General features: G+C 36.5%; 1 protein-coding gene and 1 long non-coding RNA gene across 2 annotated transcripts; both read left to right on the top strand.

Annotated features, from left to right (window-relative positions):
• The first annotated feature begins 1,714 nt into the window (after nt 1-1,714).
• LOC143470881 (uncharacterized) lies at nt 1,715-3,547 on the top strand. Its single transcript, XR_013119417.1, has 3 exons — nt 1,715-2,230; nt 2,326-2,487; nt 2,579-3,547. It is a non-coding gene; the product is annotated as an uncharacterized LOC143470881 (long non-coding RNA).
• Nucleotides 3,548-13,274: 9,727 nt separating this feature from the next.
• LOC143470753 (uncharacterized) lies at nt 13,275-15,725 on the top strand. The gene is made up of 5 exons (XM_076969026.1): nt 13,275-13,769; nt 13,925-14,613; nt 14,777-14,849; nt 15,241-15,245; nt 15,599-15,725. Exons 1-5 carry the CDS (start codon nt 13,275-13,277, stop codon nt 15,723-15,725), a joined length of 1,389 nt encoding a protein of 462 aa, XP_076825141.1.
• The last annotated feature ends 6,973 nt before the right edge of the window (nt 15,726-22,698 follow it).

Here is a 22,698-nt window from a genome sequence, read left to right as displayed (position 1 = left end):
TGCATAAACCGAAAAGTCCACAACGAAACGGCTCAACTACGAGGCAAACCAATAACAAAACAAGAGACAGAAACAGTAATTAAAGCCGCCGCAAACGGCAAATTCTCCGGACTAGATGGCATCAGTGCCAAATTTTATAAAACCTTTTGGCCAGTAATAGTAGACAAATTGACCGATCTATTGACAATTGACAATTGTCACAATTGACAGATCTACCAATCCTGGTTTGCAACAGAAAATATCCCGCCGAAATAAAAAACGGGCTGGTAACTTGATAGAGTGAACTTAGATATATATATCGGCCAATTACTCAGTTAAACGCAGATTACAAAATCTACACGAAAGTCCTAGCAAACAGAATAAAAGATTCGCTGGAACAAGTTATAGTAGAAAATCAGTTTGTAAGAACTAACAAATGTATCTCTGACGCAACGATTCTCTTAAGGGACCTCTATGAAAACGCCGTCAAAAAAACTCCAAAATGCGTACTTCGTCTCGCTCCATTTTAAAAAAGCGTTCGATTCGATTGAGCACAAATGGTTAATTCATGTTATATGAATTATCCGAAAAAAATTCCATAGAGAATTTGTACGTAAATTTCTTGGCAAAAATATAAATCAATGGCTTTCTAACAAAGTACATTTTACTAAAACGAGGTGTCAGGCAGTGCGATCCACTCAATTTACATCTCTTTCTAATAGTGAAACCCTTTGTTGCGAAACTAAACGACGCATGGTACATTCACTAAAACGTTAACCAGTGTGACCGGGCCACTCATTATGTGTAAAAATTACTGCTTTGCTTACAACGTAATGAAGATCTTGAAGACCATTAACAATGGCATTGACGGCAAAATCCATGCCGTAAATGAAAATGCTCAGCAATAGGCCTGGGAAACATCGCCGAAAACCTTAATAAGTGTAGCAACTCGGTTCCCGCTACAACTTAAAAAAAACACAAACGCTGTCCAGCACGATCTAATACAAAATCAAAATGTCTTGAAATAAAATATGTTCTTAAAGTTATACGTACAATAGCTGCCAAACTATGGTGTATATTTTTGAAACGTCACGTATAACGTGTCAAGCCGTATACAACATCTTGGAACGACGTATACCCGTACATTATATGTTTTTCTGTGTAAGTTATAGCTGATATGAAGTCGTAAACAAAGAAATGCGATAAACGAAAAAGAAAATAGACCTAAAAATGTCCAAAAAAGCTGGGTTCATTTAGGGGAGCAGTTTTTTCTTAGCTATAATAAAATTTGTTACTCTTGAACCTCCAACGTCACAGTTTCACATCTCTTTATCTTCGATTTAAAGTTACGCGATGATGGTCGCCAGCCAAAAAAAGCAGGGGGGGGCTGCAGTCGCCCCGCAGGTTATAGTTTGGACACCCGTGCTCTACAGCAACCAGGAATGCAGATTGAAAGCTTTCCCTTCAAGAAACCTCAGTATCACCAACAAAGTCGTACTGGATCAGACCGGGGTAACAAGCATGTTTACTTTGTTAAAACAGAGATGATTGTGCTGGCTGTGTTTGCCCCTGGCTGAATGTCTGCCGCATTGGCGGAATGGATGATGGTCGCATTTCAAAGGTGATGAAATAAATACGTACGCAAATGCGGCCTGAGGGCAGTCAGCGTTAATCCATCAAACCTGCAGACAACAGTTTTAGACCGTGCCAGTTGACGATCCACAGTGAAGGTTGGCAGCATGCAAAAGCAGAAGCAAAGAAAGAGGCCCGATGGGAAGAACGGGGAGACATTGTAGGTTGGGGTTGACGTTCACAAGATAATAAATTCACGCGTAATAATTGCAATACAACCTGCCTTGCAATGCATTTGATTTTAGAGTCATAACAGGCAGTGCAGAGATAGCGCAGACTAAAACGACGCAAAACTCGGCTGTTAAAACGGATGCCAACAAGACTCTCAATTTTGACTGCTCCCGCTTTCATTCATAAATCAAAGCTATTGTCTCCATGGTGCATATTCAAAAGGCAAATTCATTCATAGGCTGCTAATGTGAGTCATAGTGGAAGTAGTGAAAAAAACCTTTCGTAGAACCTTTCTGATTATATATTTTGTATAAGCGTACGAAATTTCGACATCAGGCTGGGTTATGCTTGAGCAGTACAGTCGATATCAAAGAGCTATCAGCAAAATAAAACCGGATTCTACTTGGAAATGTCAATGCTTTAGGATTGGCAAAAACCGCAGCTTCAGGTATTGTTGCACAGGTCACTTTGACATAGGAAAGCTCAGCAAAAACGAGCGACGGCTACTTGAGCTTTGTTCCTATAATGACCTATGTATTACAGACACTTCTTCACCACCAAGCAACAATCCCGAGTGTCCAGAAGGCACCCAATACCACGAGACTGGCATCAGCTGGACTTGTCTTCACTACAAAACCTTTGCTTTAGTTAGGCTTTGGTTGCATGCAGAGACCGCGCAGAGTGTGACAATTGGTCTGCAGCAAGGTGCGTTTTTGGCACAGGCGTATTTATTGTTTCAAGCAGGCCCGTTGTCGCTTCAACACCGCTGGAATTTCAATGACAATCTTTACCAGAGATATTGACAAGGCTTACAAGAACTGCCTCACTGACAGTGCATATACTTGTAAGAATAATGTCCTAGATGTTATACATACATCTATCTAAACCGTGGACACTTTCGGTAGGAAATAAAAGAAAAAGCAAGACTAGTTCAACTCAACTGAAATCGAAGGATCATCTGATAGTTGGAAGCTGCTAATACTGCCAAACGCACTGCTCTGCTCGAACACGACAAGCAACCCAACGGTTTGGCAAGCCATACTAGAGCAAAGTAAAGCCGAGCAAGTTACGTCTAAAGTATTAGGTTTGCCAAGCGGGGCATAAAACGCCTAATCACGTGCGATTACCCGTTAGCAGGGAGAGCAGTGGTAGGTTAGGTTCGCTGTTGGCCAAAGTGGAAGGAAAAGTTCAGCTTGTGCAGAATGGCAGCTGCAATGTACGTGCAGTGGCAGACTGAATTTAGGCTACAAGGTAGGTTGTAACTACAGTAATACGATATATCATTGTGGAAAGTACGCACGAAATTTATCAACGTGTACGTCGAAATTTTTCGTCCTTGTACGTGATGCTTCCGTCCACTTTGGCTAACAACGATCCCAACCCACCATTCCACTCCCTGTTAACGCATAATCGCCCGTAATCATGCGTTTTTTGTCAGACTTGACCGAGACAATATCTTACACGTAACGGTTTTCACTTTTGTTCAGTATAGCTTGTCATACTACCAGAAAACGCTTGCGACTTGCAAAATACCACAAAGCACGAATTAATGCCCGGCGTACCGCTTGCAAGTGCGCTATTAGTATTGACTGAATGTATGTCAACATGTTTCGCAACATTCAAACCTCCGCTGACAATGGTTAGTATTTTGTCAGCGGTTGGTGACAATGTTATGTATTAAGGCCTGAAGAGAGCATTTGGCTCAAGCGTCACCAAGATAGCTCTTTCCAAGTCACCCTCAGGAGTCAGGAGACATCACCGCAATTAAACGGAAATATGGACAAAGTGTTATGATACTTGAAACTCCAGAGAGAACAAAATCACTCATATAGTTGTCGAAAACAAGGGTGAGCCCCCTACACCCAGGGACTTGGCAGGGGCGATTGACTTGATTGTTAGAGTGTGTAAAATTACCATGTGTTGACGGCATCCCACCTGAGGTCATAAAAACATGTAAATGCTGGGGGGCTCTAATCAGTTATCTTCACAAACGTTTGCGTCGGTGCTGGGAAGAAGTAGCGGAGCACTAAAACATGTGGGACTCTAAGATCGTCACGATGAAAATGAACTAAGGAATTTGCAACGAGTGTAAAAATTATCGTGCGATATCTCTCCTCAGCATCGCAGAGAAAACCTATGTTAGACCTATGGTCAACAAGTTTAATTATTAGCTGAACCAGTGTATCCTGAGGCACAACGTGGATTTAGAGCTACCAGATCGACAATCAACAGTGTGTTCTCACTCAGGCAACTACAATAGAAGTGGCGTGAGCAAAGACATATACTGAGATGGCCTTCATTGACCTTACCAAGGCGTTTGACTTGTTCAGCCGAACAGGTCTCTTTATGCTCACGCCCAGAACTGTAAGCCCCTCATCATCATGGAGGAGATCGTGTCCTTCCATGCCAACACCAATAGAATTGTTCAGTATTACGAATCATCTTCGGATTGATACTTCAGCGGCTGTGGTCCGTCTGGTAAAGAGAGTCTGCAATAACAACTTATTGAAGATCAACACCAAAAAAGTGTACAAAGCACTCTTTCTATGGCAGCGAAGCACTTCGGACAGATTACTAAGCATGTTAGAACAAACACTTGTGCGCTGACTGGGCATATCTTTCGCATGGATTATAGCCGCACTCCAAAGAACATGCTGTATGGAGAACATATAACGACTGGTTACAGACCAAAGGGACAATTTTCCATGCGCAATAAAAACGTATGTAAATGCGCCCTGAGGGCAGACAGCCTTGGTCCATCAAACCTAAAGACAACAGCTTTAGACCGTTTCATCCGGCCATAGTCCACAAATCCACACAAGCCCACAAGACTGTGATATAAACACAGTCAAAACTGGCATCGTACAAGCAGAAGCAAAGCGAGAGACTTAATTGGGAAACGGAAGACTTTTAGTCATAATAGGTCGGTATCCACAAGAACACAAGCTATAGTTTATTCACTCGCAACAAGCACCATACAACCTGCCATGCAAGCATTATACTTTACATTCATAGCAAGCACTGAATTGTATCCAAATACTAAAGCGGCGCAAAACTCCATTGTCTCACAAAACTGAAAAGAGGCAAGCAACAAGATTCTCAATTTTTTCACCAAATGCAAGGCCATCTCAGCCCAACTTGTTCGTTGGGAACATGATGTAACAAAACGTGATGTCTACCACTTTCGGCGTGTATCGAATTCACTTCAAAGTTTAAGCAAATGGTGAAAGATGCATTATTATTTGGCAACAAAACATTTTAAAACAAAAAAACTTATGGCATACCTTGCCAATTTACCCTTTTATGCCATGCAAATATTTCGCACTGTATCTTCAATACGCTGCTGGATGAATAATTATTAATCAAATACGATTCCGCATAGAAAAAACAAACAAAAAATACTCTTGTTCATCTATCACTCACAGAGCAGAAAAAGATTAAATTTCCTGGCATTATTTTTCATTTCGTACGGAAACTAATCACGGTTTTGACTTTGGTCCTCACTGCTCGCTTTCAGTTATTTGCACTGATAATGCGCTAAATCATATGTCTTATTGACTGCCGTAAAGCATTTGACCGGGTGAAACACCAATGGTTATCTGAGATATTATACACAATTTAAAAGTTAATGATAAGGATCTGCGCTTCAGTGGAACTTTAAAACCGGCATTAAAAAGCGTCAATAAAACCCAGTAGTGGGCGCAAGATAAAAAGAGGAGTTCGATAAGGAGACGTCTCCTCATTAAATTATTTCAATTTGTGCAGCGAAATCATATTGCGATGTTTGTTGTACTCCAAAGATGGAGTAAGTATTAATGGTAATGGTTAACAATAATACCCCTTATGCAGATGAAACAGTTTTGATTGCGGACTTATAGTTGAAGGTTTGTAGAGTCTGTTTGAGTTGGTAATATCCAGCAGTAGTCAATGTGGTTTAAACGTTAATAACAAAAGGCATTTCGCATGGTTGTCTCCAAGGTTCGGACAGGTCTTGTAACTAAAAAAACTGAAAAATTTCAACTATCCTGGTGCCTTGCTAACAGTCGATGGGAATTGTGAACAAAAAATCAAGCATACAGAACAACAGTGTTCAAAGAAAGGTCAAACAAGATCAAAAATATATTCACAAGTCGAAAGTGGTCACCGGCGCTAAAAACAGGTTGTTAAAGTGCTCCATTTGGTCCATAATTTTATATGGATGTGAAAGTTGAAATGAATAGCATGAAAAATAATGCCAGTAAATTTAATATTATTCTGTTCTAAAGGGATAGATGAACAAATGTTTGCAAAAAATATTTTGTGTTTTCTTTCCGGAATCGTGTTTAATTAATTATTCATTTAGCAGCATATTAAAGATATGGTGCGAAATATTTGTATGGCATAAAAAAAAGTGATTGTGATGCCAATCACAAGTGATAGACCCCACATCACAAGCAATAATTCACAAAAAAAAACAAAGACGTTTTTGCGAGGACGGAGGGATGTCAGATAAGACTGGAAGGTGTTCAGACTAGATGTTAACAGCAGTCACAATAGGCCTTACGTAAGTCGTCCATGATGGACTGGTCGAGCAGGTGTGTGTAAGCACTGCAGCACAACACTGGGCGCATTACCCAAAGCCAGCCTTAGCAAGCGCGGGTCCAATTCAAGAACTGACGGCGAGGGCCCTTGCCGATTTTAAATAACGTGTAGTAATAATAATAATGATCATAAAAATAATAATAGTAGTAGTGGTTGGGGGCGCAACAGCCGGTAAGAAAACTTTACTCTTTACTTTACTTTACGCTGTTGAAAATTGAGCTTTCTATCTAGAATGTGGAGAAATTTTGGCTCTACACAGAACAGCCGAGTGATTCCGTTATTCTTTTTTCGATTTACAACCTCTTTGTTCTTACGATGGAAGGCTGTCAAGTAATGATAAAAAGACTACAGACTAGTGTAATGAATGTGGATACAGTGAACATTGTTGTGTCACGGGATTATTTTTATGCACCCGTTTTATAGCAATCACAATGTACACTGTTTTTCGGAACCCCTTTTATTGATTGATTTAGTCGGATGTGTTTTTTCGCTGTGTCATTTTATATCTCATTACGTGGAATTTGTTTTGGTGTGGTGTTGCGCTCGGCTGGGCGAGTGTTGATTTCAGTTACGTTTGGGTTTTATAGAAGTAAGATGGATGTTTTTATCGAAGAAAATGCTATCAAAAGTTAGTGAGGCAAAAGAGCTAATTGACTAGCTGTCAAGCGGGAGGTTTCCTGGTTACAAAAAAGTTTGGTTACAGTTGCACCTTTCACAAAAACGTGACTTGTAACAGAGATTATTTTTTGTATTTGATGGAAACAATCTGTTAACAATTTGTTGCATCCCATAGTTGTGAAAACTTCTTGTCAGTTTTGCCGTTTCTGTTGTGTGGATGTTCCGTTGTTATGTAGACCTAGTTGTTGTGTATTTGTAAAACATTGATTCAGTATTTTGCTGTATTTCGAAAAGGGGTTCATTGCTAGTATTTGTCTTTAAAAACTTGTATCGTAGTCATGCTGATGAAATGTTTGAATGAATACTTCTTGATTAGCATTGCCTTAATGCAGATAAGCTTAATCTAATGCAGGGGTGTCAAACTCAATCGTACCAGGGGCCAAATCTCAAAACTTATTTAACGTCGCGGACCGTAAGGATGATAACTGATTGAACGTTTCGCGACACGAGTACATGAATTGGAACAGGCAGCAAAACAACACCAAGTTTTTGATGTTTAAAGCTCGATTTATTATTCTTCTTCGAATACAAATCCAACAAATATTGACGAAAAAAAGTAAAAATACGTCGCACTCGACAATATACCCTACCAAGAAATAGAATAAAAGCTTACCTACCACGAAGTAGGCTTATTATTGAAAACAAGGCTTTGGGAAAACCAGTGTATTTCACGGAAATTGGGCCGCGCAATCAGTTGGAACAACATGAATTGAAAACTATTTTATTAAGTCTGTGCTGCATTGTTCGATGTTTAAAGAAGCCGCTCTCAAATATGAGCACAAAGTAGACCGATTAAATTTAGAAATTGCATTAGAAAGTTTGACTATATTGAAAGGTGCCGTACTATTAGACTTGCCAAAATTAAACTGACGCTGCGGAATAAGAGCAGTTTTGACTGGGCTATTTTTAATTATTCTTCTGTTGCAGCTCAGGTTACAAGGTATAGAATAAATCTATCTATTCTATCGTATGGTGGGGCAACTGCTGTGCTACTCTATTGTGCGATTTGTTACAATCTTGTTTATTGCTTGAAAAAAGTAAGTTATACTGCACAATGATCTCGTGGGCCGGAAATAGTTCAATGTATAAAAAAGGATTAGAGGCCTAGTTTTATTGTAAAGCGGGCCGGATGTGTCCCGCGGACCGGAAGTTTGACACGTTTGATCTAATGTATAAAAAACAATGCGTCAAAATAACTCACAAGTAAGCAATTTTACGAGCAGCGTAGCTAACGTAAAATTGTTAGTCAAAACTGTGGGACGTTTACCGTAATTAAGTGCTGTGTTATATAATCTATATACTGTTACGTTTATGAGAAACTTAGCCTTCTCGATCAAGTGCCACAATAGCTATAAGACTATAAGCTTATAGCTTTTTTAAATTTTTATCTCTTACTGTACAACACCATGTAGCCTGTGTTGACTGAGTAATTAAAGTAAGACGCTGCTATTAGCTTGACACAATATACAAATACAAAAACAACGAAGCAAGCAAAAGAACATGGCCGTTTATCGCATACCAAAACGTCTATTGACCAGCGCAGAATATATTTAGTCCAAAATCACACGCCTTAGTGTCCGACATGACCTCATCAACATTGTGTACTAATAATATAAATTATCAGGACTTTAGCTGATTTTTAAAACTAAAGTAAAAACAGGAATATAAACTTGAGCCGCCTACCTGTCCATCACTATACAGGCAAGTGATCTAATATTGCAATCGGTTTGTAAGCAACACCTTACGCGGTTTAAACACAAAATGTAACTATTGTCTGAAGAATTACATTTCTTGCTCTAGAATTCTATTCATTGTTAGCAGTATAAGCCGAGAAATGGCAAGCGACTATATTTTATACAAACTTGTCATTATATGCTGTACAATATTTTGTCATGAAATACAAAATGGCGAGAATCAGGAGTCTCCAAGAGCTGTACAGAAGTACTAAGTTTACTATACAGGAGTACAAGTTGTTAGTTTAAAAAACATTCGACTATACAAGTATGAGTAAAATACAAGTACTCGAGTACTCTACTGTAATATAAAACTTTTCGAATACTTTTATAATTCCTTTGTAATCAGTTTCCGCTGTCAATTCTGACAGCTCTTTCTAATCAGTAAAAGGCAAAAAAAACTTTGGTTAGACGACCTGTCCTACTTTATTGTAACTTAAGCTTATAGTTTGATAAACCTATGTAAAAACATTAATATGCAACATTAACAACATATCAACTATAAAATTTATAAACAAGTATCGTTTCAAGTATTTTAAAGATAATCAAGTAAGTTACACCCGAGACCCGAGTATGGGAATTTTGTACTCGAGTCAAGCTACTATATATAGTTTCCAGCAGTCCGAGGTGTCCCCTACACTAAGTCGGCGAGCTGTCACCAATTAACCATGACGTGAACTTTCCTGGCCTTTGGCTCGCATTGAGATCTAGACTAGAACCGCCTACATTTACATTTGAGACAAAATCCGTGCAATGGACTCTCTAAACAAAGCACTTAAATTTCACAACAAGTTTGAGCTTAAAATCTGTAAAACACATTTGTAAAATCATGAAATTTTTAATCACCATCAAATTTAAACCTTAGCCCAGACCTGCAACCAGCTACCGCCAAACCAATAACAAACCGTCCCACGTCGACGTCACGTGCGCATTGGACCGACACTATTCTTTCTTTGTCTAATATATGACGCTAAGAAGTGAAGACCGCTTGAAATGGTCTTCATATAAAGAAGTACACAAATTTTGTAAGAACAAGTTTGTAATCACTGTAAGAAAGTGCATGAGAAAGAATAAAAAAATGTGTAGATGCTGATTTGTACAGCACTGCATCGAGTTTTTCGAGGCAACACTAAATAAAATGTGTTGGATAATCTGGGTCCGTATAACATATAACCGTATACCATATATCCGTATAACCGTAATGACCCAAGTCACGTTTTTTGATGACTCCACTTGACTCGAGTCAAAGTTCAAAATGAATCCAATCACGTTATGACAATTGTGAAAGCAAGAAAGAAAAATTCTGTCAAGAAAATCGGACATTTCTCTATATAAATACATCTCTCTGTAATAAATAGGCCTATCAACCAGACAAATTTGTAAACAGCCATAACGTTATACTAATCAGTTTAATGTAACGCGTAGTATGATCTTAGAATAGTTTGTAGTTTAATTGAATTGACTTGGCTCGAGTCATAGTACCGAATCTGCTTGACTTAAGTCACAACTCAAAATGACTCGACTTGACTCGAGTCAGAAAAAATGACTTCGTTGCAACCCTGGTATAACCTGCGTATAAAAATGCCATAACATATATTTACAACTCACTGGTGACTTCATCTAGATTAGTTGTTATCTCAAAAACTGTGTTCACTTCGAACATATGCTCATTTGCAGAAGAACCCGTTGAGGTTGCTGTCCCGAAAACTTTACATCATCGGCCCAAGTAAAAATGTTAAGAAACTTTCTTTGTTCGTAACTTGCACATTTCGTTTTTATGCATTAAATTTCTGGGAAGAATTTTGCAATTTTTTTAATCAATACTGAAAATGACAACGTTTGGTCATTTCTCAGCGAACTTTGATTTATAAAATCCGCCGCTTGTTAAGTATGACAGTTCGTTAACCATAACAAATTTAACATACGAGAGGCGAAGTTGCCAAGAGCCCCAAATCCAAGGTTTGTTATAAACACATGGAGTGGATTGCGCCTTAATTACCACTCACGGTTTTCTTTCTTGTTCTTTTGTTCTTCCGTCGCTCTTCTGCCAGGTCCAAGAGCATTTTGCACTAAACGACGATTTTGGTTTATAAGTTGCAAAAACTCCACATAAAAATTACTCTACCCTAATCTAACAAAAAGCGGCCAAATTACAATGACCCTGTAAAGACAAAATGGCAATAGTGGTTAGCAATTTTGTGGACCCCTCAATAATCTTTGGTGGATTCAGTCTATGGATGACGAAATAAACCAGCAAACCTTTTTATATTAAAGCTAACGCCGAGGCATGTTCAAATCTATACCAAAACTTTTATCTGAATAAAAGAACAAAATAAGCTCACACTTAAAGTAATACGTTTTAATTAATTTGGTTAATTTAAAGTCAAAACTATAGTTAAGTGCTAAAACTTGCAAAGTATTTCCATTATATAACACGAAGATTATTCTATTTTTGTGGAGTCACATTGACAACGGTAGACATTTTGCAGTACACCTGAAGAAGCAAGCTTATGCTTGCGAAAGCTCGTGTTGAAAAATAAAAAGTCAACCTTCAGAGTGCCAAACTATATCCTGTTTCTTATTTTACTATTTAAAAATCTGGTTAACACGGTTCAGACAACATCAACGGCAGACCTATGATATTTGACAATGTTAAGCAACGCAAATATTTTATGCGAGGAAGATTTTTAAAACGACTTATTTGTAAAGATTTTAAAATTTTGATTACCTTTATAGCTTTTTATATTAGAATTAAATTAGTGAAAAGGAAACTAATCCATCCCTGATGCAACGTTGAAGACAAAAATTTAGAATCAGATACACATCCTTACAATTCCAAAAAGAAATACTGTAAACACAACAGCATAACTATAAACAAACAACATTGTTGTTGACTAGTTTGCCTATGTCTATATTGTTTTGTTTTTGTCAACTCCAATTAGCAAAAGGTAAAGCATCAAATAAACTTTTCCGTAAAAGCAAACGGAATGAAACTTGCAAGCATCAAAATAAAATTTTTCCAAAGCGTGCAAGCATTGAAACAAAATCATTTCTACCTGTCGTATTTAGTTGGCAATGAACGCAATCACAAGCAGCAAATCGTAAAGCTACAGTATAACAATCTGATTATAACTTCAGTTCACTTCAGTTTATTCTGACTAACTATACCTATCCAGGCAGTCAGGCAGCAGGGCTCACTTACAAAGCAGTACATAACCTAACATTATTCATATGCATATTCTGCGCTTTAAATCTTCCATGTTACAGTAAATCTCGTTATAAGCTCCCTGACAAGATACGAGGTTAACCACAAGCAGAAAATTATTTGATGCCTTAATATTTTCCGGTCAATTCAAATAGCTTAGCACTTTCAATTGCAAATTAGTTACAGAACCACAAAAATAGCAAGAACGTAAGATTCTTGTCTCGCAGTTGTTATTATATCAATATACTGCAGTAGATTTCTTAAACATATACTTTATATTTTAGCACTACGTTTATGCGTAAAATTGTTTGAACTTTGCCGTTTACATTAAACACCTGAGGTTTGCATCACAGTTGGTGATTGTTGAAATTACAAATTGTTTCACACTTTCTTTATCCGAAAGCTAAAGTAGGAGCTCTACCCAGCAGACTTACACAGTGGCAAGCATGTCATAAACAAATTGTTAATTGTTAAGTTGTTAAATAATTTGTATTGTTAATAATTACTGTTAATTGTTCGGCAAATCTGAAAAAACTGGGTTCGGGAAACGCTGCAGCATTAGTGGAAGGATTTCATAGAAACCTACAAAATATACATCGTCTGCTAACTCGATGTGCGACTGAGCGCTTTGAGCATTCGTACCTTGCAAGTTTATTGTTTAAATGACAAGTTGTGGTTAAATTTATACAAGTGTTAATTTAGACTCGAAAATGAAACGTGTCAAAGAGAGTCGAGCTTTTTTTAAAAAGAAGAGAAAGCAAGAGAAGCAGAATTAAAAAAGCACAACGGAGCTATGCTAAAATTTGTAACCTCTTCTGGTTCAAAAGTTTCTTTAACATTACCAGAGAACGATTCAAATGAAAACCCAGACAATAACGCTGAGCTCCAGAGAGATACTGAAAATATCAGCTTATCAGCAGAAACGCAAGAAACAAGGTCTATCAAAAGTAATACCAATGAAATCAATTATGCATTGCCAGTTATAGATGGAGACGAAGGTGAAAATAACGACGAAGCAGTTGCAGTAGTCAACAATGTGCCCAATGATGTGGCCTCTTGGCCTGAAGCTATAGATCACTATTTGTATGGATGAAGAGCGAAAAAAGTGGAAAGCAATTTTAGAAAGCGTTGTTGATGTCATATTATTTCTAAGTAAGCAAAACCTTCCTTTTCGAGGACATCGTGAAGCTTTTGAATCCAACAACCAAGGGAATTTTTTAGAGACCGTGAAGCTTCTGGAAAAATATAGTCCCGTAATCATCAAATACCTTTCTGATATTCGTATTTCTACGAAGATGACAACTACTTATCTTTCTCCCACTATTCAAAATGAGCTTATTTTGCTTCTCAGTAAACAAGTCAAAAACATCGTTCTTGAAGAGGTGCGCGAAGCTAAATATTTTGCGATTATGTGCGACAGTACTCCGGACGTATCACATACTGATCAAATGACTCTTATAGTCAGATATGTAACAATCAAAAACAGTATTGCCCAACTGAAGGAATTGTTTTTGAATTTCTTTCCGTTGAGCGGAAAAACGGCAGCTGAAATTTCTCAATCTATTCTAGATGAACTTGAACTAAACAACTTAGATGTGATGATGTGTAGGGGAAAAGGCTACGACAACGCATCTACTATGTCGGGAATTCATACTGGAGTTCAGCAAAAAATCAAAAACATAAATCCAAAAGCACTACTCGTACCGTGTGGAAATCACACACTGAATCTTGCAGGTGTTCATGCCGTCGGATCGTCGCATTTAAGCGACAGATTTTCGCTGTTTTACAAAGTATGTTATTTTTGCTGCCTCTACTCATAGATGGGATGTCCTTCTAAAGCATGCGCCAATCGCGCTGAAGCGAGTGATTGATACGCGATGGAGCGCACATCACGCTGCTGTAAAGGCCCTTCACGCAGGTTTTGATGAGTTTATGGATGCTCTAGAGTCTAGAGGAACTATGTAATCCAAACGAAAATCTTAATACACGAGGTGACGCTTATAGTATTCTAGAAGCGATTCAGAATTTTTCTTTCTTTTTCTTCTTATGTTTTTGGAAAGTAATCCTGCGAGAATCTCATCATACTCAAACTTACTTGCAGCAAAAAGGATTGCTGTTAGCGCAATGCTCTAACAAGATGAAAACGTTTGTCAACTTTTTAGTGGAAGAACGAGATAATCTGATTAAAGGTTCTGTGCATGCAGCGATAAAAAAATGCACAGAGCTAGAGATTCCAGTTGAAGATCGGAGAGTTCGCAGAAAAAAAAGAATGCCTGGCGAACACGCAGAAGATGCTGGCCTTAGTGTTGTTGGAGAAGTAAGACGATGCATGTTTCAAGCATTGGACAGATTTAAACTTGAAGCTGAAACTAGGTTTACCGGCATACACCACTTGAATGATATGTTTGGATTTTTGAATCCTCACGCACTGCTGCAAAGCGAAAGTCACAATGGATTCACCAACGCTTTTAGAAGCACTTATGACGACGAGGTGGACTTTTTGGAGTTAGCTGTGGAAATTGACAGATTTAAGAGGCTGGTGCGAAGCAGTGAAACCACGTTTGATCGTAATGCAACAGCGTTTGATGTTTTACACTGGTTAGCTAAATCACACCTACTTGATTCGACACATACGTAGGCCTACAATATTTATGCTTGTGTCTGAAACTTTATCTTACCATTGGTGTTTCAATTGCGAGTTGTGAGAGGAGTTTCTCAAAGCTCAAAATGATAAAGTCCTATTTACGTTCTACCATGAATGATGATCGGCTATCAGCTCTATCGATTCTTTCTATAGAAAGACATTATACGTTCAAAAACTTGATTTTGAAGATATTATCGCTGATTTTGCTTCGGCGAAAGCTCGAAAAGTACAATTTTGAGGCGGCTATTGATCTTTTATTTGCCTAATACATTTGTTCTCCATTTTTTGTCTTTTATTTTAGGCCTTAACGCTGAGACAGTGAGGCTTCTTTCTCAAGCAATATAGAACTTCTGAGACGCGGCACATTATCTGTAATTATTTTTATTGAAAAGATTGCTTGAACAAGAAACTATACTTCAAAATTTGCTGCAGTCTACATAGGGCAGCATTTTCATCGAAAGCCAGGGGCGGCAGCATATGCTCCTACGCCACTGTGTAGTATGACATATAGTTGGACTCTACAAAAATGGAACAAGTTCAACAAACACCGCAGTCGGTTCTGGCGAAAAAACTAACCTAACGCTACGTTTAGTGTTAGGTTTTATCTTATTTTGTAGATATCGTAAGATAATTCCCAACGAATTTCTTACCACATGAAATTTTATCATCTTCATCTCTAATTATTTTGGTTTATCTACTCTACTTGAAGAAAAACAACCTCTTCAAAAACATATCTTGTGCTTTTCACTATGCTATTACAATAACCTCGAAAATGTCACACGCTACGTAGATGGTAGATATACCGGTAGCTTGATATAATTTTAAAATATATTCATTACCTGCTTCTCCAAGTTCACAGTAGTAGCTATCTCTGGACCATTACTCCAAAGTAATTCACAAAGAACAAAGCTTCAAAACCAACATGACTAGAAAATTATTCTTACGTAGTATGCTGTTATTGTCTGCTATGGTTAGAAATGAACATGGTCCAGAAGCGCCCAGCAAATTTCATCTCCTTAGAGCTGGTAACACAGCACTTCTATTTCTTATCTTTCTGCCCAGATTGGAGAAGCATTCACCTTCCCTTGTAAACACCTGCTGACTATGATGTGTGCAAATATGTTCCAGACCCGAGGTGTATCCTTGACTTACAAACAAAAGAGCGAATAATCCAATATAACAACATTGTACACAGCTGGAAACCTCTCGCTGCAAAGCTTACCAATTCGAGATTGATGCTTAATTGGCGCCAACAGACAGTAAATAAGAATGTGACAAGCAAAATACGGTCTGATAATTGTTTAGCGATCAAGTTGTTTTATATTATATTTTTTTAATTTTTTTTGTATTTTTGAAAATTTTGTGCAATCATGTTCCTTTATTCATCCGCGTTTGTTTTTAGTCTGTTCACAAGGAAGGGTGCTGTCGTAATATAAACGAACAATATTGCTTTTGAAACAATATTGTGTTTGTGAATTTGTATCGGGTTATCCTGTAACCGCAATACAATTCTATCAGCTGTAACAGCCCAAATTACTTACTACACCTTCATAATAACATTGAATTAACAACAAAAAAAACTTTGGCATAAAATTGTGTAATAATCCTTCAACACTCTTAGAAAATACAATCTTCTATCATGTAACCGTTGGAAATACATCGGTCAGTTTTATTTATTAAACTCAATTCGAGGAAAGAAAATGCTTCATTCATAAAAGTACTTCAGAATAGCTAAAAAAACTCCTATACATGATAACATCTTCGGCTTACTATTTAAGAACGTGCATGCCCGATTTCGATGATCAACTTGACAGACGTTGGACGACTACAAATTTTAGCAAAACAGGTTAAAAATTTATGATGACCTCACAACAATCGTTTTCATGACAGCGCTTTTTTGCCAAACTTTTTCACTAGCTTGTCTGCCTTTGGTAATTACTGGTAATGCAATTACTGCAATATCTTACGCCTTACAACAAAAGGCTATGCAAGTGTTTAAAACAACTTGTAAACTGGAAACAACAGTTACGTCACAGCATGATCTCACATTTCCTTATCAATGGATTAGTAAATAAAACTAAAAATATAGTTGAGCGTTGGACACTGTAACAATAGGCAATAGAAAATGTTATGCTTCTGAAAAAGCTTGCAAACGATTCAACTTTATATATAAACAACTTTTTCGTTACAACACTTGTATTGTACTTTTCACGAGGTTAAGTTCATCTTCAAACTTACATCAACGCCGTGTCTCCACAGGCAGTGTTTTTTTTAAGGCGTTTTGGGGGACCGAAACGGTCCCCCAAATTTCTCCAGCGGTTTCCCAAAATTTGGACTTGCAACTACAGGCTATTTTTTGGTATTTAAATGAAACACTTGTGGTCTCTTAAAACTACTTAGCGGTCACCCAAACCAAACCTTAAAAAAAAAACTCTCCACAGGTATTGGGTTTTCATACTGAGTAATGATACTTTGATTTCAAAGTACTCTCACCCATATTACTTTCAATGAACGAACAATATTATCACAGAAACAAAATTATCAATGCAAAATACTTATTTATAAACAAATAGTTATCCAAAATAAGCTGGTGAAAACGAAACAAGTTTATTCTTGCTAGCCAACAGCGTAACTAAAAGTAAACAATGTAGTTTGCATGAGGTTTGTATTTTTGTTATTTCCATTAAGCACAATGTACTCTAAGCTACTTCCTTAACATAACCCCAATTTTATGATATATGCAAGCTATGCTTGAAACAGTAACAGCTAAGCTATGAAATAATAACCCGTGGCACAGAAAAACAACGAACAATTTGTGGTCTATGTGTAGCCTATACGGTATTCTGAATTTACACTCTTTATTATATACGTAAGCTTACTTTTATCAAAAATATTTCAGCGCTAAATTTACATGTAACTCTGCGTGAATTTGTTGTTTACATTTTGTACTGTCAGTTTACCAATCAGCGGGTATTTGCTGGTATTAGGAACTGTTTCAAACTGTTTTCCAAATAAAGCAGTCTCGTGGACATACTACCCAACAGACTTACGCGGTAGAAATGACCATGTCCACAAACCCATTTTAATTTGTTTGTTTTAGAAAACAATTAAACTTAGTTTACGGTAATGCTCTGGCGTTTGTGTCGTCGCTGTGTATAAATTTATTGCTAAACTCGGTTATAACTCGGTATAGGTTTAACACTAAAATTGGTGGTTGATTTCAACGTTCTTGAAAATACTCGAAATATAAAGCAATGCTTAAAAAGTTCAAATAACTTCGCCGCTGGTTGATGAGACCAGGATGAAAAGATGCTTTTACAAGAGCTGTAAATGCCACAGGAAACAGGCAGTATATAATAGAGAAAAAGATTAGTAGAGATGCTCATAAAAAAGGTTCCAGTCCAAATTTCAAACTGCCTACACCGTGTTTGTAAACAATTGGAGTTTATAGTACAACAGTTTCATTTATCATTTTGTTGCATTAAAATTTCTGTTCTTGTCCAAAATTTTGCTGTGCTTTCTTTAAACTTTTATCGAAAATGGCAAAATATTTAAAAACAATTTGTGGCTTGTTTAGTTAAAAAGCTTTGTAAGAACAAGATACCTTAACAATGGGCTTAAATTTAAGAAACGAAACGTAACGCTGCTAAAACCTGCAAGCCCAAACTTTATAACTCAAGGCCAGTATAGCCGAGGTAAAATTTTAACAAGGCAAATAAGTTAAGTACGTCTCTGGCTAAGTATGTTGTTATATGTAGTTTAGTACTAAAATATATTGCACCAAAAATCCAAAACATTACCAAAGAAAATGGCTCATTTGCCTCAATGTAGCCAGGTCTAATTTTCAAAATGAATGTATTGTGCCTTTAATTACCACTTACACTTTTTCTTTTGTGTTCCTTCGTCGCTGTTGGACCCTTTCCTACTGAATTTTCACCAAAAGGAAGTTTATGGTTTTATAAATTACAAAACTTTATTACAATTGCACCCTAACTCAAGAAACAAGTAGCCAAGTTGCCAGACGCCAAGTCAAAATGGCGTTAGTGTAGTAATTTTGTATTGTCTAACGCTTTCGTCATCAATATAATCTTCGGTTTATTCAGCCTATCGATAGACGCAAAACCAGCAAACCCTTTATCCTTCAAGCTAACCTAAGCGTGTTCTTTGGCCTATACTAAAACTTTTAACCGAAAAGAAGTACTAAAAAAGCTCACTGTTAAAGTAACACGCTATAATTCATTTTGCCGATTTAAAGTGAAAACTAGTTAAGCAGCAAAACTGGCAAAGTATTTCCATTACAAAACACAAGGAGTAATTAACCTAACTCCGTGAAAAAGATGTAATAACGGTAAGCCTATCTGGCAATGGTTTAAAATACAAATGTTTTAAGCACTGAGAATTTTTTGTAATGACATACTGTATTTGTAAAAATTTTAAAATCTTGATTATCATTGAACTGATGAAAGTAAGGAAACGAATCCTTGAACAAGTTTGAAGGTAAACATTATATTTAGCCTTAAACGTTTCAAAATAAAATCATGTCAACACAATAGTATAATCATTAACAAACAATGTTCTTGTTGACCAGTTTGTTTACATCCATGTTAATTTTATTTTGGAAAAAGAACAATGCACTTTAATTAGCAACGATAAACCATCGAAAAAAAACATTTGCATAAAAGCAAACGGGGCAGAATTTGTAAGCATCAAAATGAAGTTTTGCAAAAGCGTGCAAGTATTCAAAGAAAACCACTTGTAACTTGTTTTGTTTGGTATTTTGTTCACAATGAACCCAATGAGAAATGGTAAGTTGTAAAGCTATATATATGTCCAAGTCATTGTGCCACTTCAAGTCAATGCCTACCTCACAAACATGATAAGACACGAAATTGTTCACCGGCTACAAATTATTTGATGTTTATTATCCAGATAAATAGGTAAATAAGTAAATAGCGTCACCCATTCCATCGCAATTAATTATAGAACCACAAGAAACTAGTAAGACCGTAAGGTTCCTGTCTCGCAGTTGTTATTGTATCAATATACTGTAGTAGATTTCTTAAACATATATTTTGTATTTTAGCACTACGTTTATACGTAAAGTTGCGTGAACTGCTGTTTACATCACAGTTGGTGATTGTTGAAATTACAAATTGTTTCACACTTTCTTCATCCGAAAGCAAAAGTAGAAGCTCTATCCAGCAGATTTGCACAGTTGCAAGCACGTCATAAAACAAATAATTTGTTAATTGTTCGGCAAATCTGAACAAACTGGCTTCAGGGATATGCTGTCGCCAAAGATTGCACATGTACAATATACATCGTCTGCTAAGAATATTCATGTGCTGCAAATTTGTTTCTTAAAAAATTCACAAATTTTACCAAACTTAAATTGTAACTGTCAAAATAAATTTTTTTATTCGTTACTGTCTTTACTTTAATGGTTTCTTCGCAATTATTATTTAAAGCGATATGTCAGTTTATTTTTTGCAAAGTACTTTAGTTTAAAAAACAGTTTAACATAACCTAACACCATGTACAATTATAGACGCAAAGGTTACTTTTATATAGACAATACACCTGGCAAGTTTTGATGAAACGTTTTGCAACTGAACGCTTTTCCCAAACTCTAGAACAGCATTATGTTTGACCACATCGGTTTCATCGAAGACTTTAATCGAAAACAAATTTCACAATCGACTAATACTCTTAAAAAAATCGAAAACAAATTTCCACAATCGACTAATACTCTTAAAAAAATCGAAAACAAATTTCCACAATTTACTGCTTTCCGAAAAACATTTTGAAAAGTCAGGATACTATCATTCCTGAAATAGTTTTCAAAAATGGGTCTGGTTTAAGGTACATCATAGCTAGGTCTGGTGAAAAACTAGTCTTGACACTATGACTAGTGTTGGGTCTTATCTAATTTTGTAGATATCGCAAGATAAGAGACTCAACGAGTTACTTATCACTTAAAGTTTTACACCGTCTTTATAACCTTTATGCTATTTAATTTTTAAGTTAAATTCTTTACCAACTATCTGTTTATTTTGGTTTTCTCTACGCTATGCTTGTTGACCAACAGTGTTATAACGTCTTGAAAAACTAAGCTTGCGTTTATTAACTGTGCTAATATAGTTACCTCGAATATATCGCACTTTGCTTAGATGATAGCTGGAAACACCGCTCCCTTGGTATAATTTTAAAAAGTTTTTCTATTTCACCTACAGTTCGCAGTAATATCTACATTTTACACTCTACAGTATCTCTGAACCGTTACTCTAACGTAATTGATTACGAGCCCAAACTGAAATATTCTTACGTAGCATGTTCAATTGTTGAAAAATTTTATTCTCTTGTGCTGGTAACACAGCACTTCCTTGTCTTATCTTCCTCACCTGATTCACCTTCCCTGATTCATCACCCAGCATTCACCTTCCCTCGTAAACTCCTGCTGACTATGATGTGTGCAAATATGTTCCAGACCCGAGGTGTATCCTTGACTTACAAACAAGAGAGCGAATAATCCAATATAACAACATTGTACAGAGCTGGAAACCTGTCGCTGCAAAGCTTACCAATTCGAGATTGATGCTTGGCGCCAACACACAGTAAATACAAATGTGACAAGCAAAATACGGTCTGATAATTGTTTAGCGATTAAGTTGTTTTATATTTTATTTATTCGCGTTTGTTATTAGTTTGGTCATAGTTAAGCTCGTTGCCATAATATAAACAAACATTATTGTTTTTAAATCAGTTGCAGTGAATTTGTATCGGGTTATCGAGTAATCACAATGCAATTCTGTTAGCTGTAGAATATCAAACTACTTACTACACCTTCATAAAGACATTAATTTAGCAAAAACTTCTTTGACATTGAATTATACAATAATCCTACAACGCTTTTCGAAAATGTAAGCGATAGAAATATATCTGTCAATTTATTTATTAAACCCACTTCTATGCGAGAAACTGCTGCATTAATAAAAGCTACTACGTTGAAAAACGTCTGCACATCGTCATCGACTGATGAATTAACACACGTTGGACGATTAAAAATTTTAACAAAACATGTCAATCGTCTCATATGATCCTACAACAACTGCTTTTATAACAGCGGTTGTTTGTCAAACATTATTCACTTGTCTGCCTGTGGTGCAATTTACTACAATAGCTTTCCTAAAAAACTATGCAATTGTTTAAAACAAGTTTGAAATAGGAAACACCAGTTACGTCACAGGATGACGTTACGTTTCCTTATCGTCTATTGAAAAGATTTGTAACTCGAACGAAAACAATAGTAGATCGTTAGACCCGCTTTGACTCTGTGACAATGGGCATTGTCATGTCTTTGAGTAAATTTGTAAAACTTGTAGGTTTAATGGTTTATACGTAAGCAAATTGATGTTGCAACATTTATATTTTACATGAGATTGTGACCATGCGAAAACTCACAGTACATCAACACAATCTTCCACGGTTATTAGGTTTTGGATTTTTGATGCTACGTAATATGAGACATATTTATAATTAACGATACTCTGCCTTAAATATACCACGAGCCTTTTTCTTCTGTCTACCATACAAATTCCATCCAAGGGATACTATAGGCTGCCTCATTCCAGGAACAAAATCATCACTACTGTAATAAGGTCAACTGCTTGGAAATTCTGTAAAACCCAGATGAATTAAAACTACCTATACAGAAAACACACGAAGTTATTCGTTTGGAGGAATTATTCCTGCGATATTTTTAAAAATATAGTAATTTAGTGATATTTTAGTCTTAAAAATTGAGATGCAGAAGTTTATCAACCGATTATGCCGCTATTTTTGTTGGTAATTAAAGCTTCTGTTAGCCATTACATGAAAGTGCCCATACACTCTTGAGCTTATTTTATCCATCAACAACTTGTTTATTTACTTTATTATTTATTTATTACTTATTTATTAATTTGATCAATAACAAGGAAAATGGTCTGGTTTTTACGAACAAGTCAATATGTTAGAATCGTTACGAAAAAATTATATAGCGACAACATTTGGACAAGTGTAGGAATATTTTACCA

Source organism: Clavelina lepadiformis, chromosome 9 (assembly GCF_947623445.1).
Source record: "Clavelina lepadiformis chromosome 9, kaClaLepa1.1, whole genome shotgun sequence".
Taxonomy (NCBI): domain Eukaryota; kingdom Metazoa; phylum Chordata; class Ascidiacea; order Aplousobranchia; family Clavelinidae; genus Clavelina; species Clavelina lepadiformis.
Note: the sequence above shows the minus strand (reverse complement) of the source record. Positions and strands in the feature narration are given on the sequence as shown.